Below are 15,421 nucleotides of genomic sequence, written 5' to 3'. Positions count from 1 at the left end.
CCATGTCTGGCACACTTGATTATCTCGGTTTAAAACACAGGAATATGTTTCTAATTCTACAAAAGATGCTCAGTGACACTTATGGAAACTCAGGAATACTGTATTTAGAGAAGCCGAGGCTAAACCATAAACCTGGTGAGTATTTCTGCCCCCCCCCCCCCCCAAAATGACATTATTTTCTCCAACTTTCCACTAAACTAGTTCTACCCACAAATCATAGCAACGCTCACCACTCAGTTCAGACACTTCTGAATAGATGCCAAACATTCATGATGCAAGATCTAAGAATAAACTACTTGCATTGTAATCCTTTAGTCCATTTTAAACAAGTGGCACACAAACACTGATTAGTTCAGTCACCAGAGACAACCACAGCCTAGAATAGATGAGACATGAATGAAATATTAAAAACCTGCATCTAAAGCAAATGAAGATTTGACAAAAAAGGTGCATTAAACAAAAGCTATTTACAGTGCCTTCGGAACGTATTCATACCCTTGGACTTTTTCCACATTTTGTTACAGCATTATTCTAAACATTTAAACATTTCCCCCTCATCAATCTGCACACAATAGTCCATAATGAGACATTTGGACATTTTTTTCAAACATGTATATATAAAATGTATACATTTTAAAAATTATTACATTTAAATTTAAAAAATGCATGTAAGGATTCAGCGATTACAGCCTCAAGTCTTCTTGGGTATGACGGAACATGCTTGGAACACACGTATTTGGGGAGTTTCTCCCATTCTTCTCTGCAGATCCTCTCAAGCTATGTCAGGTTGGATGGGGAGCGTTGCTGCACAGTTATTTTCAGGTCTCTCCAGATATGTTCAATCGGGTTCAAGTCTGGCCTCTGGCTGGGCCACTCAAGGACATGCAGAGACATGCCCACTCCTGTGTTGTCTTGGCTGTGTGCTTAGGGTTGTTGTCCTGTTGGAAGGTGAACCTTAACCCCATTCTGAGGTCCTGAGCACTCCGGAGCAGGTTTTCATCAAGGATATCTCTGTACTTTTATCTCTGCACCAAGTCCCTGCTGCTAAAAAACATCCCCACAGCATGAGGCTGCCACCACCATGTATCACGTAGGGATGTTGCCTGGTTTCCTTCAGAATTGACGCTTGGCATTCAGGCCAAAGATTTCAATTTTGTTTTCATCAGACCAGAGAATCTTGTTCCTCTTGGTCAGAGTCTTTTGGGGCCTTTTTGCAAACTCCAAGCGGGCTGTCATGTGCTTTTTTACTAAAGAGTGGCTTCCGTCTAGCCACTCTAACAAAGTCCTGATTGGTGGAGTGCTGTAGAGATGATTGTCCTTCTAGAAGTTTCTCCCATCTCCACAGATGAACTCTGGAGCTCTGTCAGGGTGACCATCAGGTTCTTGGTCACCTCCCTGACTAAGGCCCTTCTCCCCCGATTGCTCAGTTTGGCTGGGCGGCAAGCTCTAGGAAGCTCAATTTAAGAATGATGGAGGCCACTGTGCTGTGTTCTTGGGGACCTTCAACGCAGCAGAAATGTTTTGGTACCCTTCCCCAGATCTGTGCCTCGACACAATCCTGTCTCGGAACTCTACGGACAATTCCTTCAACCTCATGGCTTAGTTTTTGCTCTGACATGCACCAGTCAACTTTGGGACCTTATATAGACAGGTGTGTGCCTTTCCAGCTTATGTCCAATCAAATTGAATTTACCACAGGTGGACTCCAATCAAGTTGTAGAACCATCAAGGATAATCAATGGAAACAGGATGCACCTGAGCTCAATTTCGAGTCTCAAAGCAAAGGGTCTGAATACTACAGTAAATAAGGTATTTCTGTGTTTAATACGTTTGAAAAACTTTCTAAAAACCTGTTTTCCCTTTCTCATTATGGGGTACAGCATGTATTCTATCCATTTTAGAATAAGGCTGTAGCGAAAAAGTCAAGAGGTCTGAATACTTTCCGAAGGCACTGTATATCCTTTAGCTAGCTATTTTGTAGTCTTATCTGTCCTAGGAGTGGCTCAAGTAGTCTACATTTATGGACAAAAGCATTGGATTTGGACCATCAAAACTCATGAACTAACCGAAGCAGACGGGACAACTAGCTCGTCTACAGGCCAGGGTCGGAGAGAGAGGACTGTCCCGCTTTGTAAATAAACATGTGATCCAGCTCAACTCCCACAATATTTTTTTAGCTTGACTGAAACAACTGTGGTCATAAGTGACAAACAGTCATGGTGTACGACAGTGACACACACACACACACACACACACACACACACACACACACACACACACACACACACACACACACACACACACACACACACACACACACACACGACCAGGTAGGGAAAACCAGATTTGGTGATTTCTGGGGCATCATAAAAAATTAAAATCTGACATCACGTTTTTGGACTCATTAAGCAGTTTTTACCTGATTAAATGTTTATTCTTAAACCTTAAATAATACCGCTGGTGCTTCTTGTTGACCAGACATTTTGATAAATAGCCCCAATGTCAAAACACAGTTTTAAAAAGTGTCCAAATCAATACCAACATGCAGAAACAGTTTGTGATATTGAAAACATAAAAATGTCCTATCTACATATACAGTGCATTCAGAAAGTATTCACACCCCTTGACTTATTCCACATAGTGGCATTACAACAAGAATTCAAAATTGATTACACCCCATAATGACAAAGTGAAAACACGTTTAGACATTTTTGCTAATGTATTTTCAAATAAAATACAGAAATATGTCATTTACATAAGTATTCACACCCCTTTGCTATGCCACTAAATTGAGCTCAGGTACGTCCAATTTCCTTTGATCATCCTTGAGATGTCACTACAACTTGATTGGGGTCCACCTGTGGCCAATTCAATTGTTTGGACATGATTTAGAAAGAAACACACCTGTCTATATAAAAAGGTCCCACAGTTGACGGTGCATGTCAGAGCAGAAACTATACCAATGAAGTCCAAGGAACTGTCTGTAGATCTCAGAGTTAAGAGTTGTGATGAGGAATATATCTGGGGAAGGGTATCAAACCATTTCTAGAATGTTGAAAGTTGCCAAGAGCACAGTGGTCTACATCATTGGGAAATTGAAGGGGAAAAAATGAAACTAACCAGCCGCTGCCTAGAGCTGGTCGGCCGACCAAACTGATCAACCGGGCAAGAAGGACCTTGTCAGGGAGGTGACCAAGAACCTAATAACCACTGACAGATCTACAGAGTTCTTCAGATGAGATGGGAGAACCTGCCAGAAGGACAACAGTCTTTACAGGACTTCAATGTGGGCTTTATCGTAGAGTGGCCCAATGGAAGACACTCCTGAGAAAATGGTACATGACAGCACGTCTGGAGTTTGCAAAAAGGCACGTGAAAGACTGAGCATAAGACAAAATTATTATTTGGTCTGATGAGAAAATGTTTACTCTTTGGCCTGAATGCAAAGCCGTGTCTGGAGAAAACACAGGCACAGCTCATCACTCTAACACCATCCCTACTAGAGGTCGACCGATTAATCGGAATGGCCGATTAATTAGGGCCGGTTTCAAGTTCAGAACAATCGTAAATCTGTATTTTTGTACACTGGTTTTGACGATTTTTTTTATACCTTTATGTAACTAAGTAAGTCAGTTAGGAACACATTCTTATTTTCAATGACGGCCTTGAAACGGTGGGTTAACAGTCTTGTTCAGGGGCAGAACGACAGATTTTCACCTTGTTAGCTCGGGGGATCCAATCTTGCAACCGTACAGTTAACTAGTCCAACGCAATAACGACCTGCCTCTCTCGTTGCACTCCACAAGGAGACTGCCTGTTACGCGAATGCAGTAAGCCAAGGTAAGTTGCTAGCTAGCATTAATCTTATAGAAAACAATAAATCATAATCACTAGTTAACTACACATGGTTGATGATCTTACTAGATATTATCTAGCGTGTCCTGCATTAAATATATAATCTGACTGACTATACAAGCATACAAGTATCTAAGAATCTGACTGAGCGGTGGTAGGCAGAAGCAGGCGCGTAAACATTCATTCAAACAGCACTTTTGTGCGTTTTGCCAGCAGCTCTTCGTTGTGCGTCAAGCATTGCGCTGTTTATGACTTCAAGCCTATCAACTCCCGAGATGAGGCTGGTGTGACCGAAGTGAAATGGCTAGCTAGTTAGCTAATGCTAATAGCGTTTCAAACATCACTCGCTCTGAGCCTTGGAGTAGTTATTCCCCTTGTTCTGCAAGGGCTGTGGCTTTTGTGGAGCGATGGGTAACGCTGCTTCGAGGGTGGCTGTTGTGTTCCTGGTTCGAGCCCAGGGAGGAGAGGGACGGAAGCTATACAGTTACACTGGAGATACTAAAGTGCCTATAAGAACATCCAATAGTCAAAGGTTAATGAAATACAAACGGTATAGAGGGAAATAGTCCTATAATTCCTATAACTACAACCTAAAACTTCTTACCTGGGAATATTGAAGCCTCATGTTAAAAGGAACCACCAGCTTTCATATGTTCTCATGTTCTGAGCAAGGAACTGAAACGTTACCTTTCTTACATAGCACATATTGCACTTTTACTTTCTTCTCCAACACTTTGTTTTTGCATTATTTAAACCAAATGTAACATGTTTCATTATTTATTTGAGGCTAAATTGATTTTATTGATGTATTATATTAAGTTCAAATAAGTGATCATTCAGTATTGTTATAATTGTTATTATTACAAATAAATAAATACATTTTTTTTAAATCGTCCGATTAATCGGCATCGGCTTTTTTGGTCCTCCAATAAATCTGTATCGGCGTTGAAAAATCATAAATCGGTCGACCTCTAATCCCTACAGTGAAGCATGGTGGTGGCAACAGCATCATGCTATAGGGATGTTTTTCAGCTACAGGAACTGGGAGACTGGTAAGGATTGAAGGAACAATGAATGGAGCCAAATACAGGAAAATCCTTGAGAACCTGCTTCAGAGTGCAATCGGCTTTAGACTGGGGCGAAGATTTACGTTCCAACAGGACAAAGACCCCAAGCATACAGCCAAAGTAATGCCGGAATGGCTTCAGAACAAGAATGTGAAAGTCTTTGAGTGGCCCAAACAAAGCCCAGACTTGAATACCATTGAAAATCTGTCAAAAGACTAAGATTTCTGTTCACTGCTGCTCCCCCCATCTGACTTAACAGAGCTTGAGAAAATCTGCAAGGAACAATGGGAGAAAATCCTCAAATCCAGATGTGTGAAGCTGATAGACATTACCCAAGAAGACTCAAAGCTGTAATTGCCGCCAAAAGTGCTACTATAAAATATTGACTTGGGGGTGTGAAGTGAATACTTATGTAAATTAAGATTTCAAAACATTTTTTTTATTCACTTTGTCATTAGTGATGGGCTGGGGATCCATTTTGAATTCAAGCTGTAACAAAATGTGGAATAAGTCAAGGGGTATGAACACTTCGAAGACACTGTACATGTGCAACAATAGTAATCATTCTACTTTCTTTAAACAAGCACCTCAAAACTGCACCAGCACCAAAAACCCTGTTGTTTTGACATGTGGAAATAAATCACTCATCAATTAAGGAGATATGTGCTGCTGAAACTACCACAACTCAAAAACTGGAGATGTTTTGCTCCCTCACTGGTTCGAGGCCAACCTGCAGCGACCTCACTGGTTCGAGGCCAACCTGCAGCTACCTCACTGGTTCAAGGCCAACCTGCAGCTACCTCACTGGTTCGAGGCCAACCTGCAGCTACCTCACTGGTTCGAGGCCAACCTGCAGCTACCTCACTGGTTCGAGGCCAACCTGCAGCTACCTCACTGGTTCGAGGCCAACCTGCAGCTACCTCACTGGTTAGAGGCCAACCTGCAGCTACCTCACTGGTTAGAGGCCAACCTGCAGCTACCTCACTGGTTAGAGGCCAACCTGCAGCTACATTTTGGAATGTTGCATTTTGATAAGGGGGTCACCAAACTGAAAGAAAATGCAACACTTTCGTCAATCACACATGTCGATATCACGTTGAAATCAATTGTGCAAGAGGGGGAGATGAGGTTGGACATCCTGTTAAAACTAACACAGCACAACAACAAAAAAACACAGGAAAAAGGAATAACAGGTAGGCTTTACATCCCTGGTTAGAGGACAAGTTGTAGAAGACAGCTAGACAGATACATCTTGAAGAGTTCTGCACTAAGTGTACCGCAACACTTTTTTTGTTTGTTTATCACTTCCATGGATATCACAGTGAAATCAATAGAACAGAGGGGGAAATATTTGGGGTGTAGAGAGGTTCAAACCAAAACTAACACGATTCAAAGGCCACACGGAAACTTGAAATAACTCACACATTGTTGGTTAGAAGAGAACTTGTAGAAGGCATATATATACAGACCTCTTTTTACACTTTTTGTTACGTTTACAGCCCTATTCTTCAATGGATTAGGGCTGTAACAAATCAGCAAATCAACACACAATAACCCCATAATTACAAAGTGAAAACAGGTTTTTAGAAATGTTTTCAAAAGTATTAACAAGAAAAAACAGAAATATCTTATTTACGTAAGTATTCAGACCCCATGCTATTTTTTGTTGTTGCTATGAGACTCGATATTGAGCTCAAGTTCATCCTTAAGATGTCACTACAACTTGTTTGGAGACCACCTATGGTAAATTCAATTGATTGGACATGACTTGGAAAGGCACATACCTGTCTATATAAAAAGGTCTCACAGTTGACAGTGCATGTCAGAGCAAAAACCAAGCCACGAGGTCGAAGGAATTGTCAGTAGAGCTCCAAGACAAGATTGTATCGAGGCACAGATCTGGGGACGGGTAACAAAAATTTCTGCAGCATTGAAGGTCTTTAAGAACACAGTGGCCTCCATCATTCTTAAATGGAAGAGGTTTGGAACCACCAAGACTCTTTCTAGAGCTGGCCGCCTGGCCAAACTGAGCAATCGGGGGAGAAGGGCCTTGGTCATGGAGGTGACCAGAAACCCGACGGTCACATAGACAGAGTTCTACAGTCCATCTGTGGAGATGGGAGTACCTTCCAGAAGGACAACCATCTCTGCAGCACTCCACCAATCAGGCCTTTATGGTAGAGTGGTCAGACCGACACCACTCTTCAGTAAAAAAACACATGACAGCCCGCTTGGAGTTTACCAAAAGGCCCCTAAAGACTCTCAGACCATGAGAAACAAGATTCTCTGGTCTGAATGCCAATTGTTACATTCTGGAGGAAGCATGGCACCATCCTTACAGTGAAGCATGGTGATGGCAGCATAATGATGTGTGTGTGTTTCAGCAGCAGGGACTGGGAGACTAGTCTGGATCAAGGCAGAGATGAACAGAGCAAAATACTGATGAAAACCTGCTCCAGAGTGCCCAGGATCTCAGACTGGAACGAAGGTTCACCTTCCAACAGGACAACAAACCATATGCCCACAGCCAAGACAATGCAGGAGTGGCTTCGGGACAGGTCTTTGAATGTCCTTGAGTGGCCCAGCCAGAGGCCAGACTTGAACCTGATCGAACATCTCTGGAGAGACCTGAAAATAGCTGTGAAGCAACGCTCCCCATTCAACCTGACAGAACTTAAGAGGATCTGCAGAGAAGAATGGGAGAAACGCACCAAATACAGGTGTGCCAAACTTGTAGAGGCATTTTATTTTATACATTTGCAAAAATATCTAAAGATCTTGAGTAAAAAATAAAATGTAATACATTTTAGAATAAGGCTGTAACTTAACAATGTGGAAAAAGTCAAGGGGTCTGAATACTTTCCAAAGGCACTGTATCATTTATTTTTTATTGGAATGTCGGATGTTGATTTCGGGAGGCTGCCATCACGGAAAAGTGAACAAAACACTTCAGTTAAAGCTACAATATGTAACTTTTTTGGGCGACAGACAAATTCACATGCTAATAGATCCATCATTTTAATTGAAAGCTTCAATGTGCATTATTTCTATGCTTCCAGTTCTTAAGTATATTTTACTTTTCGGTTTACACCAGCTTCAAACATTTGAAAATACTATATTTTTTGGCTATGTAAAATACTTATGAGCAGTCTAGATAGTACAATGATTCTCTACACTTGCTTGTTTTGTCACAAACTTAAATTAAACTATTAGAACTTTTGCAACCGGGAAATGGCGGAGCGATTTCTGCATAGTGCATCTTTAACTAGTCTTCATAGCGTCTGTGCAGCAGCCTTAACGTTCCTACCACGACATAGCCCCTAGCCTACCTCCCAATCAGATACAGCAAAACAACTTAGTAAGCTAGTAGTTACATGATATAGGCTACTAATATAAATACAGTTACAGACAACTCGGTGAATTTACAAGCCACAATGCGTTTCTAACTAGATTTGGCGTAAGAATAAGGCTCAGACTTGTTAGTTATTGTACTAGCTACCTAGTCCTCTCCGGTTCCGACTGTGCAACATGCATTATAATTGCTGGAAAGTGGGGTGTTGACAGATAGTTGGCTAACCTTTCAAGAATTCGGGGTTTTATTGGTTAGTTAACTGTCCTTGACAAATAACACTCTTGCTAAAGTTAGCCCCCGCCAAGGAGTAGCGAGTCATTTCGCCGGCTAACGTTGGCTAGCTGATTAAATTGTTAGCTAGTTACAGTAACGTCATGTGACAACCACAAATAAGCAACCCACATAGCTAGGTAGGAAGCAAACATGCATTAACGTACATTACTAATTGAGTATATATAAATACACACACAAACACCTTACTAACACGTAGTTAAATGGTACCATAATTTCTGATTACCTAGCTAACGTTAGCCAGCGTCCCATCCCCGCCTAAAAAGAGACGCTTGCTCTGAAAGCTAACGTTTTCTTTTGTATATATATGCAACCGAGGCTGATTTTTTTTTTTTTCGTTCAACTGTTCTCTTGAAAGGCTACGAAGCACTATTTTTAGCACACGGTAATTTAACTATAATTAAAACGTAATGTAGATAATCCAACGGTTTCGTTTCCTCACACGGCCACTGCTCACCTTCATTTGCCAAGTCCGCCATTTTCCTTCTTTGCTCAACACCCACAATCCACCACGCAAAATACGTGTAGGCAGACAGAAACAAATCTCTCAGAAATAGACAAAAATCACTCAATATCGATCACCAGTAGAATTTGTAATGGAAACGTAGAACATAATCAATACTTCAAATATTAACGTATGATTTGTCTATCATTAGCAGCAATTCAAAAGTGTTATTTTCAGAGAGAGAGCGAGCACCATCCAAAGTAGCTTAATCAATTTGTGGCCAAGGTAATTAATAGGAGATATACCCCTAGGCTAAGGCCATCAACTCTAGGAGAGAAATTGAGTGAAACAAACTTTGGGTTTCAATTCAGAAATCTCATGGTTTCGCGGGGCCCCCTCAAGGTCTGACAAAGGACCTTTTTGGGGGGGGGATAAAAAACCTAGTGGCAAAATGTGTAGAATTGTAGGATGAGAGAAAATGTTGCTGTTTTTAAGCTAATTTCCAGATATTCTACGCATATTGCCATGGGGCAGAGAGAAACATTTGCAGTTTTATAACTAAACTTGTGCTATTGTACACATTTTGCAATGAGGCAGAGACAATTTTGAATTTTTAAAGCTAATTTTCTGGCAGTCTACTAGGGCTGAACTCAATTAGTAGAGTGGCTGATTGTTCGTAAACCAAGATTGTTGGAGTCGGGCAGTAACATACACACACACACATATATATACACACACAGTTGAAGTCTGAAGTTTACATACACCTTAGTCAAATACATTTCAAATCAGTTTTTCACAATTCCTGACATTTAATCCAAGTAAAAGTTCCCTGTTTTAGGTAAATTAGGATCACCACTGAAATGTCAGAATAATAGTAGAGCGTGATTTATTTCAGCTTTTATTTATTTCATCACATTCCCAGTGGGTCAGAAGTTTACATACACTCAATTAGTATTAAGTAGCATTGCCTTTAACGTGGGTCAAACGTTTCGGGTAGCCTTCCACAAGCTTCCCACGATAAATTGGGTGAATTGTGGCACATTCATCCTGACAGAGCTGGTGTAACTAAGTCAGATTTGTAGGCCTCTTTGCTCACACATGCTTTTTCAGTTCTGCCCACACATTTTCAATAGGATTGAGGTCAGGGCTTTATGACGACCACTCCAATACATTGACTTTGTTGTCTTTAAGCCATTTTGACACAACTTTGTAAATATGCTCGGGGTCATTGTCCATTCGGAAGACCCATTTACGACCAAGCTTTAACTTTTCGTTTGCAGCGATTCGACCATGAAGGCCTGATTCACGCAGTCTCCTCTGAACAGTTGATGTTGAGATGTGTCTGTCACTTGAACAGACACATTGTACTTTATTTGGGATGCAATTTGAAGTGCAGTTATTCTAATGATTTTGTCCTCTGCAGTTTTCCTCTGGGTTTTCCTTTCCTCATGAGAGACAGTTTCATCATAGCGTTTGATGGTTTTTGCGACTTCACTTGAAGAAACGTTCAAAGTTCTTGAAATTTTCCAGATTGACTGATCTTCATGTCTTAAAGTAATGATGGACTGTCATTTCTCTTTGCTTATTTGAGCTGTTCTTGCGTTATTATGGACATGGTATTTTACCAAATAGGGTAAAATAAGACATGGTCAGTCAATCCATAAAATCTTAAGAACTTTGAAAGTTTCTTTAAGTGCAATCGCAAAAACCATCAAGCGCTATGATGAAACTGGCTCTCATGAGGACTGCCACAAGAAAGGAAGACCCAGAGTTGCCTTGCTGCAGAGGATACGTTCATTAGAGTTATCTGGCCAAATAAATGCTTCACAGAGCTCAAGTAACAGACACATCTCAACATCAACTGTTCATCGGACACTGCGTGAATCAGGCCTTCAATTGTTGAATTGCTGCAAATTAATCACTACTAAAGGACACCAATAAGAAGAAGAGTTGCTTGGGCCAAGAGACATAAGTAATTGACATTAGACCGGTAGAATTCTGTCCTTTGGTCTGATGAGTCCAAATTTGAGAATTTTGGTTCCAACCGCCGTGTCTTTGTGAGACACAGAATAGGATACTCTCCGCATGTGTGGTTCCCAACGTGAAGCATGGAGGAGGAGGTGTGATGGTGTGGGGGTGCTTTGGTTGTGACACTGATTGTGATTATTTAGAATTTAAGGCACACTTAACCAACATTGCTACCACAGCATTCTGCAGCGATATGCCATCCCATTTGGGTTGTGGTGTGAAGTACTTAAGTAAAAATACATTAAAGTACTATTTAAGTAATTTGTGGGGGTATCTGTACTTTACTTTACTATTTATATTTTTGACAACTTTTACTTTTATTTGACTAAATTCCTGTAGAAAATATTGTACTTTTTACTCCATACTTTTTCTCTGACAATCGATTGTACTCGTTACATTTTGAATGCTTAGCAGGGCATGAAAATGGTCAAATTCATGCACTTATCAAGAGAACAGATGGTCATCCCTACTGCCTCTGGCGGACTCACTAAACACAAATGCATCTTTTGTAAATAATGTGTAAATGTTGGAGTGTGGACCCTGGCTCTCCATACATTTAAAAAACAAGAAAATGGTACCATCTGCTTTGCCACTTTACCCCTACCTACATGTACATATTACCTCAATTACCTCGACTAAGCTGTTCCCCAGAACATTGATTCGGTACCTGTACCTCCTGTATATACTGTAGCCTCGTAATTGTTATTTTATTGTGTTACTTTAGTTTATTGAGTAAATATGTTTTTCTGCATTGTTGGTTAAGGCTTTGTGGGTCTACAGAGCCTTCTCCCCCACCCCCACCCCCACCCCCGCCCCTACTGCCCCTGGGCCACTCCAGTGCTCATGGTGCAACATGATCACAATGGTCTAACTTCCTCTCCTCTCCTTCATCTAAAAAATAACTTAACTTGGCCCAAGAGGGCTTGAAGAGAGGAGTTTCAAGACTCAATAGGTAGGTGGAAGATTGATTCGATCTGCACACTGGGTTAAGAGGTGTAACTTGCTTGCAGATCCACCACTAGATGGGGTAGCGTTCAAGGGAATTGAACATGCTATGACACATTTGAAAATGTATTTGAAGAAAATACCTCATCCTAATCTGGCTATAGATAACCCCATAAGAGCTCTTGTATTTCTAGTCATATAGATAACCACATAAGAGCTCTTTTATTTCTAGTCATATAGACAACCACATAAGAGCTCTTGTATTTCTAGTTATATAGATTTTTACATTTATTTTACCTTTATTTAACTAGGCAAGTTCGTTAAGAACAAATTCTTATTTTCAATGACAGCCTAGGAAACAGTGGGTTAACTGCCTTGTTCAGGGGCAGAACGACAGATTTTTACCTCGTCCGCTCGGGGGATTTGATCTTGCAACTGAATCTTGCGATTCAAGTAATTAAAGCTTGATGTTGCGTTGGTTTATTTGAATCAGCTGTATAGTGCTAGTGGGCAAAAACCAAAACATGCACCCAGGGGGAGCCCCAGGATAGAGTTAGGGAAACCCTGCTATAGATAACCACACGAGAGCTCTTGTCTTTCACACGTCAAGACAGAATCTGAGTTCAACATTTTCCTGAGGCACTACCAAGCCCATACATGTCCCCTCACCCTCACCCCCACCCACTCCCATGCTTAACTGCTCTAGGCCTACTCCACATTAATCACAGACAGAAGAGGAGGAAGATGGAAGCTTTTCAAGTGTGCTGCTCCATAAACAATGGTAAGTCTAAACCTGACAAGAGACGCACATCTAAGAACCATATGCATGTCCCCCCCCCCAACTCATATATACTATAGAAACATTGAGATGGTGCCGACATAGAGGGTTGCCTTGCTTCTAGTTCTTAGGAAACTTTGCAACAAGCATTTCGCTACACCCGCAATAACATCTGCTAAACATGTTTATGTGAACAATAAAAATTTGATTTAATAATAATAATAATATAATAATATATGCCATTTAGCAGACGCTTTTATCCAAAGCGACTTACAGTCATGTGTGCATACATTCTACGTATGGGTGGTCCCGGGGATCGAACCCACTACCCTGGCGTTACAAGCGACATGCTCTACCAACTGAGCTACACAGGATTTGATATATACATATATCTTACTCACACAGTAAACACATTGGTTGTTATATACTGTTATAAGGCATTAACTCTAGTCAAATCATGAAAATACTCTAACAGGAAACAGTAGGCTTACCTTCCTGTTTTTTGTTGTTGCGGTTTACAATGTTTGTTGACATTGTGTGATAACATACCGTAGGGATGGGAAAGTATTCCTGTTATCGGTCATGCCTGCCTTGACATTTTCAGTGGGAGAATCCAAATAGTACATCAATAACCGTCAAAATGTTCGTTTTTCCCATGTTTGGTACATCTTATTTATAAATGGCTGGTTAAAGCTCTAATTAATAATAGCTTCATATTAGTGACTTGTCCATGTTTCACTCTGTTTTGCACAATGTCTTTGGAGTGTCCATCAAAAAAGACATTCTTGTGAATTCAAGGCCATACTTGATGCTTCACTGATGTCAGGAAGAGTGTTAGACAGTTCCTTAATATACAGGTCAGTATGTGAACCTATACCGAGGCTTCTCTCTGTGCCAAAGTAAAGTTTTCATTCAGCAACACTGATTAATGGCTTTGGATATTGCTTTTCCCGAAACGCATGCAACATGACAAACTATGAAAGTTGGAGAGAGACATAGTCTCTTTCATGCAACCTGAATCCCTGGGCTGTGTCCCAAATAGCACCCTATTCCCTATATAGTGCACTACTTTTGACCAGAGCCCATAGGTAGTAGTGCACTACATAGGGTATAGGGTGCAATTTGGGATGCATTCCCCAGGATCTCTTGGCAGTGTGCCCTTGTCTTTTTCTAAGACTTTATGACAAGGTATTTCTCAGCTATTGTTCAGAGTTCAGTGTCATTAATCTGTCAGGATCAGTAGCTATGAAACCATTACCAGGAAATGGGAAGACTCTAGCCAACTTTGCGCCCCCTGTTTAGGATTTGTTCCCAGATGACTGTTTTAACTACGGCAGGTGATTATGAAACAAGAAAACTGTTGTATTTCACAAGGAAAAGACAGCGAGGGTCGCGTCAAACTTTTAGAAAATGACCGAAACAATGTGAGTAAATCACATCAAATCAGATATATCTTATTTTATGTGAACTATCGTTTTTTGCAAGAAAATGTTTATAACATCTCCTTGACATTTGAACAACTCACTCTCAAGCTATCTCCTCTCCTGCCATGCTGGGTGGAAACAGAAAAGGGTGTGAAGGTTTTGTTCAACAAAGTGAGACCACAGTGTAGTAATAGTATCCTCACTTGCAGGACCATAACACCAAAAAATACTGACAAGAAAAATAACCCTGAGGGCAAAGGAAACAGAAAGGGCAGGCTGTTGACATGCCTCATTAGGCTGTTATGGGATGCACCTTATTCCTTTTGTAGCTCACTACTTTGGCCAGGGCCCATATAGAATAGGGTGCCTTATTTGGAACACGATTGTGATAGTGTTGGTTGTGAAAGTGACTTGAGCATCACTGAACAATGCTATCTGATGACATGTCCACTCAGGGCTGACACTTTCCCATCAATATAGGTCAGGGATTCATGAAAGTCGAAACGATCCTTGTCTGGCAGGGAAACATAATTTTTTATAGTTGAACAACAAAACATTTTTTGGTTGAAATATTTGATCTTAAAAATTAAGTTTAGCGAGACAAGGGCGTTGCCCTTCTTTTGGAATTTGTGAAATCTTTTCAACATTATTCATTTCCATGTCGGCTTTATGCCCAGAAATGTCTGGAGCAAAGGATCCCAATTACAAACTCTCCCCAAAAGGTTTTATAATTCTAAAACCTGGCAATAATTCATATTAACTGAAAAAGGATCTTATTTAGTTTCTTGCAATAGGCCTCGCTGACTCAAAGAATATTTATTTCAAAACTGTGGTTCCCATAAAAACAATTGGCTGTAAATTTGGTGAACTCCGTCAGTTTTGTCTGAAATCTTAAATTAATATTAATGTCCTCATTACATGTAGTGCAACAAGACAACTCATGGTCTGAAAAGTTCTCTACTTTTGTCAGTGTCGTGTGTATAGGTGGCAGGGAAGTCAGGCGCAGGAGAATCAAACTGAGTGTAATGGAGTATTTCATAACAATGAACGAAACATACTCCAAACACTAAATGTGTTATGCTGGTGAATGAGGACCCAAAAGCGACTTAACAGAAACAGAGTCTTTATTCCAGTCTTAAACAAAAACGATAATCCTGGATATTATCTTAGGTAAATACAAAACAGGAAAACTGAAATCCTCTCGTCAGTAGAGAGGAACGACTGGAGACGCGACCA

At 40.7% G+C, this 15,421-nt stretch overlaps 1 protein-coding gene across 5 annotated transcripts in view; it reads right to left on the bottom strand.

The window, feature by feature from the left end:
• Positions 1-9,092, bottom strand: part of LOC124010229 (ran-binding protein 3-like) — a 28,709-nt gene extending 19,617 nt beyond the window's left edge. For 2 of the 5 annotated variants that reach the window (XM_046322671.1, XM_046322672.1), the window contains exon 1: positions 9,023-9,088. In XM_046322671.1, coding sequence (XP_046178627.1) covers positions 9,023-9,044 — 22 coding nt within the window. In that variant the 5' untranslated portion in view covers positions 9,045-9,088. The other 3 variants (XM_046322674.1, XM_046322670.1, XM_046322673.1) reach the window with 3 other exon arrangements.
• Positions 9,093-15,421: the final 6,329 nt, after the last annotated feature.

This window comes from Oncorhynchus gorbuscha, linkage group LG22, assembly GCF_021184085.1.
Source record: "Oncorhynchus gorbuscha isolate QuinsamMale2020 ecotype Even-year linkage group LG22, OgorEven_v1.0, whole genome shotgun sequence".
Lineage (NCBI taxonomy): Eukaryota > Metazoa > Chordata > Actinopteri > Salmoniformes > Salmonidae > Oncorhynchus > Oncorhynchus gorbuscha.
This window is presented reverse-complemented; position numbering and strand designations above follow the sequence as displayed.